The following is an 8,815-nucleotide window of genomic DNA, read 5'->3' on the forward strand; positions in this document are numbered from 1 at the left end:
GCAAGATGCCTTTCACATTTATATAATGAATATACATTCAGTCAAGTGCATGTTACAACATCAGTATCCATTTAAATAATATCACCTTTAATTAATCACATTAAATGGAGATTTGTTAACGGCGTCACAAAATCCTCAACAAATCACATATGGTTTATCCTCTCGTACGGATACATGAGAGAGCTGATCCCATACATGGTTTTTCTATTTTCTTGATAACCGGAGTCACTTTGAGAGGAAAATTACTTTATATGGGAAACATTTATTTTGTACATCCTGTTTATTTTATATTCATGTTATCTTACCATAATTTTAATTACAGTTAAACCTGCATAAATTAATACTCGATAAATTAATGACTTTCTTTAAAATAATATTTTTTTTTTCCGGTCCAACTAGGTGTAATTTACAAAATTAGTAATTTTGATAAAGTAATAAAAATAAATAATTTTTAGGAAGACCTTTATATAAATCTATATATACAATCCTGTCAATATCATAAATTAATAATTCCATAAAGTTACAAATATAATTAGGACAATTTAGTAAAATATGAATCCAGTGTTGTTTGTTTTTTCTTGAAATTTAAATCTATATGGATTTCATCTTCAACTTTTCTCGTTTTATATGTTATGTACTTAATTTCTTTTTAAATTAATTCATGAAATATGACGCATACATGATTTTTTATATACTACCTCTATTTCGTTATACTTATCACATTTAGAATTTCACTTCTCTTAAGAAAATTATTAAATTTATCTAAGTTACAATAAATTATTAAATACTCATTCTGTCCCAAAATATAAATCATTTACGATTTTTGCACAATGATTAAAGAATCGATTAATTCTCTTAGATTATAACAAATTCAAGAGTAATTTGATCAAATTATTTTTTTATCTTAAAACCAATAGTTGTTTGTGAAGTATTTATTGTATTTGGTGTAAACAAGGGCAACATTGAAAAATTATCATTTGTTACTTATTGAAATACATAAAATGACTTTTGTTCTAGGACAAAATAACAAACCAAAAGCAACTTATATTTTGAGATAGATGAAGTAAATTGACTATATTACTTAATTTAATACTAATTTTCTAAGAAAACTATTAAATTAAAGTAATAATTATTGGTCATATATAAAGGATAAATATATAAAAAAAATATTTATTACCTCTGAAAACTATAAATGTGACTCGTATTTTAGAACAAACTATTTTCTCAAATGTAATAAGTATTATGAAAACGGAAATAATAATTAAATTTATATTTGCCTCGGAAAAAAACCTTTAAATTAGTAAATTATTTAATTTGTTGATTAATTAATCACTCTCTAAGTTAATAAAATTTCATGGTCCCAACATTATTAATTTGTAGAGGTTTAATGTATTTTGAAAAATTAAAAAAAGATTTTACGGATGAAAATCAAAATTTAAAAAGGTTTGGCAATAGGTAAAAACTTACTAAAAAGTGGAGTAGATTTGTTTTTAAATCCCCGCGGTAGAGCCGGGTCCGCTGTCTCTATCACCAATCTTTACCCGTTTTCCGTTGGGAGTTGGGCTAGACAAGTAAGAATGATAATAATAAATAAGTGAAATAATACGTGGAAACCTGATATCGCAACAAGTGAGCAAACGGACGGGAATTCTTTACTCTTTTTCTGATTCTAAGATCTGTATCTTTGTTGTTGCCAAATCCTTTTTCTCCAGGTACTTATAATTTGCTTCTCCTCCCTTCTCATAAATATAATTTTTACTGTGTAAACTGTTACCGTCTTCCCTTTTTGGGATTTCAACGATTTCTGTTCTTCTCCTTTTTGTAAACTCGATACGATTTCGCAGACACAAAAACCATAACTAATTCTTTTTCTAAACCCTTGTTTCCTCACGGAATTATATGGGAAATGAACAAATTACATAATTTGTTTTAAAAAAAATGTTTTGGGGGGGGGGGGGGGGGTTTCGATCTCAGTCTATCTATTGTAATTTACCTTTTTATTATCCAACATTAGGGATTTAGAGATGGGTAAATGGGTGGAAATGGCTTTCATAATTTGGGTTTCTCTTATTCACTATTATTTTATTTGTTATAAATTTTATTTTGCATTTTGAATTGACAGCATCTTTTTGTGAGTTGGGTTTTGTTCAATGAACAAGTTTGTTGGGACAAAGATAAAAACCATTTTGAAATTGTTTTATGATTTTGGGTTTGGTTTTTGGCATGAAGATAGGTTTGGTGAATGGGGATTCAAACAATGGGATCTCAAAGTAATGGCCAACATAATCATGTACAACCATGTCAATTGACAAGGCAAAATTCGTGGTATAGCCTAACTTTGAATGAAGTAGAAAACCAATTAGGAAATCTAGGAAAATCCTTGGGGAGTATGAACCTTGATGAACTTCTTAAGAATGTATGGAGTACTGAAGCTAATCCGTCCTTGGGGATGGACATTGAAAATACTTCCTCAGCTTCTTCTCTCCAGCGCCAGGCTAGTCTAACATTGGCTAGGGCGTTGAGCGGGAAGACTGTGGATCAGGTTTGGAAAGAGATTCAGCAGGGTCAGAAGAAGAGGTTTGGTCAGGACTTGAAAGGTCAGGAGGGGGAACCCCTACTTGGTGAAACAACTTTGGAGGACTTCTTGGTGCAAGCAGGCCTTTTTGCTGAAGCATCAATAAGTCCTTCTGTGGAATTGATAACTGTTGATGGAGTGACTCCTCAAGGTTTCCCACAAAAAATACTCTTGTCTTCATCACCATCAACTGGTACTTTATCTGACACTACTACATCAGGGCGGAAAAGGGATGTACCAGATGCTCTTGAGAGAAGTATAGAGAGAAGGTTGAGGAGAAAAATCAAGAACAGGGAATCTGCAGCCCGTTCGCGAGCTAGAAAACAGGTTTTCCTTTCGATGTTTGGATATTTGTTTAATTTGTTTGGCTTGCCCTTAAGTTTGTTTAATCATTAACCTAACACCAATTGTCGAAATATCCAGGCTTATCATAATGAACTGGTTAGCAAGGTTTCACGCCTAGAGGAGGAGAATAAAAAGCTGAAGAAAGAGAAGGTAGGAATCTGTTATATTTACTTTTATTTTTTCAGAGATGCTTATTGTTTCTTATTTTATGATAATTTTGAAAATTCTTTTCCTTCAATCCTCTCCCGCCCAAAACACCCCACCCTAAAATTTTTAAGCTTTGTGAACTTTGTTGGACATGAGTGTTACATCCCAAAACACTCTGATAACTTCATTCAGAAGCTTTCTATTCAGTGACCAATGAAAGGCTTATATGTCATGGGGCCCACTAGATTTGCTTTTTAATTGGATAAGTAAAAGCAGAAATTTGTATTGAAATTATGAGGAAATTGGATTATCCTTAATTTGAAGAAGATATCCTTAAACTCATTCATGTAGAGACTTGACACCTTTCCACCGATAACTATGCTCCATTAAACTCCATTTTATGAAATACTAACCTTCCAAAATATGCATATTGGCTGATCACATTTTATTTATGAAACGGGTTGGATTAATATTAGTCTGGATACAACAAAATAATTCTATTAGATCAAATGTACTTTTTTGATCTATTAAGTACCTTGTGCTGGAATTGAGAAATTCAAGTTCACAGCATTAATTACATGCTGATTTCAATTCCAGGAGCTTGTTTCCCTGGCTTTCTTTAGATTTTTTTTCCCCCTTATCATCTCTTTCTAAAAATTGCTTATATTATTGTTTACCATTTGACATCATCCTTCAACAGAAAAGTGATAAATTGCCATGCGTACTGCAGACAATTTCATGTTTATGCATAGCCATCTGTGCTTCTATGAAATTATATTTTTTGCCTTATGTTTGCATTACACAATCATGCATGCTCCAAAAATATTTTATGAATGGGTTTGGCAGTATATTTCTAAGCTGAAACTTGTGTGCTATGCTAATTTTCTAAGACTCCATAAGTTGCTACTATTGGTTTGGAAATTATCCTATTTTCAACAAATATTGATATTCAACCTTATGTCTTCTACTATTAATTTATTGAGGATGAGACCATTTTTAAGGGTAGAAGTAGAAATGATTGCTGAGGTTTTTGGAAGTCTAAGTTTTAGTGGTTTCCAATGTCAATGCTCAAGACTCGACCAGAAACTTAATTCCAAACTAGTTCGGGTTGGCTATATGAATCTTTTTCTCCATTCCATCCAGTTTGAGTTTACTTCTTTAGAAATATCTAGGCTTCCTATATCCTTTTCCACTGCTTTCCTATGTCAGCTCAGGCTTGTATTCCCTTTTCTTGTCTCTTACCACTTCAATTTACTTAGCTTTTGTGGGAGATTATTTTATTGGTCTACAATGCAAGTGTCAAGAATCATCTCAATATTTTGCTCATAGGTTCCAGTTTAATCTTTTTCAGATATTTGCTTTGCAACCGATTCTTGTACATATCCATTTTAGCATCCTTATTTCAACCACTTCAATCTTGTGTGAAATGTTTTTTACTGCCCAATGCATTAAAGCTGGCAGGATTACAAGGTTTCCCCTTCAACCTAGTTGGCTCTTTTGCAACCTTGCCACTTCATACATCTTATCTTAATCTCATAGCTAACATCTTCCTATTTCGATCTATTTGTTCAGATCCTAAATATTTGTAACTTGTGCTACATGGACATCTGTACCATCTAATTGTTTCGGGTAGCACTAGTTGAGGCGACATTTCCGTGGTACACATACCAAAGGGGCCTGAGGCAATGTTTTCCTTTTGCACACACAGATTGGATATACTTGCAGCATTGGACAGTCAAATGACATTGTCTTTGTTAATGCATCGGTACGAGTCCGAGAAAAAAAATCCGAAAAGAAGAAGGGGGAAGAAGGGGGGGGGGGGGGGGGGAGGCATAATGAACATGATTTGGAACTCTTATAGAAAATTCCTCACCTTCAAGCTAACTTCACTTTCTGGTGTGGCACAAAAAGGATCAATTCTTTTTAGTTTTCAAGCATTGTTTTTCCCCTTCTACTTTTGTTTTCTTCTCCATCCCTTCTTGTTTGTAGATCTGTTTTAGTTCATCCATCTTTGCTCTACATGATTTGAATTGTCTGATTTCCTCTTTTGTTCTTTTGTTGTGCATTTTTTAGATAGGGGTCTTGGCAATAATGCGAGCTTAATGATGAACTAAGTGGAAGAGAAACAAAGGATTCATACAGCAACTCCGACTAGTTTAGGATTAAGGCTTAGTTGTTGTTATATTAGATAATGGTGTTACCCTTCTTATAAATGTAATTGCTTACATTGTGGAATGAAATATAATTGCGTAGGCCTGGAATTTTAGATGTTTATTGAATGCATTAATTAGAGTTAGACAATAACAATAATTAAAGAAAAAATGAAAAATTAAAGAAAGAAAAAAAAATCTGGTGATTTTGATGTCTCATTTCTAGTTTTTCCCCTCAATGCCTTTCGTGTGTGTGTCTCTTATCCTTTTTCTTCTTTTATTCTGTCTTCAGGCAACCTTATAAAAAAACAAATTTATAGTGTAACAACTATTTTTCCATATACAGTATGTTAGGTTGTGTTGCTGCTAACTTTGTTTTGCCTTTAATTAAAATATCATCATCCTAAAATGTGTCATACTAACCACGGAATTGAAAATTCTACCATGAAATGGCTGATATGTTATAATTGGTTAGACAAGCTAAAGGTGGGCATGATGGCATTGTTCTTGGAATGTTGTCATGCCACCATTTTTTTTTTTCATATTAAAAAGGTTATTTGTTTTAGTCATGAAAGCTCTTTCTAAAAATTTTCTTTCATTATTAGGCTATTAGAATATTTAACTTTTGAATATACTCAATTTTGGCCTACAAATAGGGCAAAGATCATTTTGATATTTTCAGTTCTTCATCTAAATTATTCTTTTTCAGCTCATTTGATGTATAAGTTAAAGTTAATTACAAAAAGAAAATCTTAAGCTTTAAACTTCAATGCAGATACCTATGAATCATTCTTTTTTTTTTTTTTCTTTTAACCTCTTTGCCCGAATTGATCATTGTTGTTGAGAGCCCGCATAAGCCCAAGGTGCATCCAGACACAGTGTCTGCCCCTCAACTACGTTGAGGAGGGCCCAATCTGGCCAGGCTCACCTAGGCCCACCAGGCGCTGAAGCGCAACCTTGGGCTTAGGTGCACCTGTTTCTTTTAGTTTTTTCCTTACTGTTCTAACTAATTTGTGGAAACGATGAACATCTATTTATAATTCTTTGTTAGTCTTGATTATTGATTAGTCTAAGAACTATAAACGATTGAAGGTTTTGATACATTGATTTAATTTTAAATTACTTGATTTTGACATTTGTATATTGCATCTTTCGGTCTCTTTTTTATATTTAAAAAAAATTGATGAGAGTTTAGTAGTATTTTTATTATATACATGTCAGAAATTCTTGTTTTTAGATTCTAACAAAGTTTTGACTTTTGTTTGCAATGCTTCGGTTGCTAAACTATCTGCTTAGGCTCCAGGACCCTTTGCACTTCGGTACACCTTGGGCATTTAACAACACTGAACTTGTTGTTAGTCAAGCATTCATGTGCTTAATAACCTGTTTTCCACATTAATGTTCTGAACAGATGGTTTTTCATTTTTCAATGTAAATTGAAACAACAAATTTTATGGAAACTTTGGATGAGTGGGGTATGTTCTTGATCTTTTTGTTGCAAGTTCAATTGTTAACAAAAGTGTAGCATGTCGCCTTAAATTATTTTTGGCATTTCAAAAGTTGCACTTTCAGTGTCCAGAAGATGTCTGTTGGTTATGATTTATAAGGACTTCCTCAGAATGATTCTTCTAAAGAATCATTTAAATCCACTTATTGTTTTGTAGTGATACAAGATAAGAGGAATTGGAATCTAGTTGGCATGACTCATTTCTAATATATATATAATTGGTCTCACCATGATGGTGAGTCTTTTTCTCTATCTTAGAGTTTGGTTTATAGTTACTTTGTTCTCATATAGGAAACAGCCTGATTGCGGACGCTTCATTCTCATCTCAATGAAATAATGGTGCTAGTTCTACTAGGAGTCTAAATGTCATTTGTTTGTGTTATTAGTAACTATAAGTGAACTACTCATATATGAACTTAGTTCTGCTGGTGGAATTTAACATGTTGTTGACACAAGTCTTAGTTTTCCTGTCGCTTGTGTCAATGACTTCTAAGTTACTTGTCTGAGATAACTGGATGCTTAAAACTCACCTCATGATAGGTGTGGATGTATATCGGAGGTTTGACTTGTTTAATAGATCTATCATATGTTACCTTGGATATACTTAGCCAGTCACTTGGCTGAGTATATCCAATTTGAATAATTATAATGCATTTGGTATCTCATATAGACATGAGTACTCCAGTAAATATCCTGGACACTGAGGAGGCATGATTTCGTTTGTAGTAGTTTGAGTATCTGTATTTGAATCCATCTTGGCTGTGCATTCTCCCAGTCCTCGATCTGCTTTGCATTTTGTGCCTGAGAGTTTGTGCATCCAAGCCCCACACTACACACCAAACATCACCATAATGGACTACTGCATTTGAGCACGATATTCCACAACATTAATTATTAAATAATTCTCTGCTGTTCTGAACTATTTTGCTAAAAATTGCCTGTATAAAGCTGAAACAAATATCAATATCTGGTGTTTTTTCTCCTTATATTTACGTAATAATAAATTGGCCGTGCATATGAAAAACCTGAGAGTGAACTATATCTGCACAAATTTTCGGCTGTTAAATGTTCAGTTGTACCATAAAATGCATTTCTTGATGTCCTTGCCATTTTTTTCATATAGAAGTAATTCTCTTTTTGCTTTCAGGCAAATGCAGGTCCTAACACCTTCTCATTTTGCTTGTAGGAATTTGAGGAGATGTTTCCCTGTGAACCTTCATCAGAACTAAAATACCAGCTTAGAAGAACGAGCTCCGGTTTGTTCTGATATTTGTATCTGATATGAGGAGTTTTATAGTTGGTCCAGTTGTAGTGCTAGCTTCTTGGGTCTTGAGGGGAAAACTATACTTGCCCTCTACTAGGTTTTGGTTCCATGTACATTCAAAATTAACTATATCTTCTTATACGGCACAAAATGTGCCATGTTCATATGTTCAGTCAGGGTCTGCCTTGTTTTGCTTGCTATCTGCAAATGAAGCAACAATTGGTTTTGTTCTCTGTTAAAGTTTTGAAATATTCATAAAAGCCATATAAAATTGTAGCGGATACTGGATAAATTATGCCACTCATCATAGATTTACAATTTTGTAATTGCGAAAAACATCCTAATTTTAAAAGAAAGAAAGACTGAAATCACCTTTGTTTTTCCTTGAGGCTTGAAAAGAAATGGAGGTGACCACCTTTTTTTTTCTTTTCTTTTCTTTTCTTTTTTGCGTGGGAATAATATTAGCTAAATTATTATTTAGTCCTTTAATAAATGGATACTTGAAAAGACAAATTAAAGCATTTCACATGTGGTCTTTTGCCTTTTGTGAAGAGTGAAAGATCTCGAGCGCGAGTCCTCTCGATCATAAGTGCTTTCATCAATTTGGTGAGTTCAGGGGAGAATTACTCCCTCTTGTGTGCCCATAGTGTTATTTGAGCCCATCCGCCTCTCAATGAATGTAAAAAGGGATATTGTAATAAATATCGTGTTTTGAAACTTTGTTTTAAAAAAAGTCAGTTTGACCTTAAATATTAAAATAATGACATTTTCATTATTCATTTGCTATCTTTTCTTTTTATTGTCACCTTTATCATTGCCGTATCGTC

At 33.0% G+C, this 8,815-nt stretch overlaps 1 protein-coding gene across 5 annotated transcripts; it reads left to right on the forward strand.

Annotated features, from left to right (window-relative positions):
- Positions 1-1,557: 1,557 nt before the first annotated feature.
- On the forward strand, positions 1,558-8,221 carry LOC105636142 (ABSCISIC ACID-INSENSITIVE 5-like protein 2). Of its 5 annotated transcripts, none has more exons than XM_012219337.4 (4): positions 1,558-1,712; positions 2,234-2,902; positions 2,999-3,070; positions 7,911-8,221. In XM_012219337.4, the coding sequence occupies exons 2-4, from the start codon at positions 2,243-2,245 to the stop codon at positions 7,989-7,991; spliced, it is 813 nt and encodes a 270-aa protein (XP_012074727.1). In that variant the 5' UTR covers positions 1,558-1,712; positions 2,234-2,242; the 3' UTR covers positions 7,992-8,221. The 5 variants fall into 5 exon arrangements, with proteins under 5 accessions (XP_012074727.1, XP_012074736.1, XP_089577960.1 ...); XM_012219346.4 differs by having other exon boundaries at positions 1,559-1,712; positions 2,230-2,902; XM_089721834.1 differs by lacking the exons at positions 1,558-1,712; positions 7,911-8,221 and adding an exon at positions 4,640-4,862 and having other exon boundaries at positions 1,719-2,902.
- The last annotated feature ends 594 nt before the right edge of the window (positions 8,222-8,815 follow it).

The sequence above is a fragment of the Jatropha curcas genome, chromosome 5 (genome assembly GCF_041381405.1).
Source record: "Jatropha curcas cultivar XTBG-Jc1 chromosome 5, XTBG_Jcur_1.0, whole genome shotgun sequence".
NCBI classification, from domain to species: Eukaryota; Viridiplantae; Streptophyta; class Magnoliopsida; order Malpighiales; family Euphorbiaceae; genus Jatropha; species Jatropha curcas.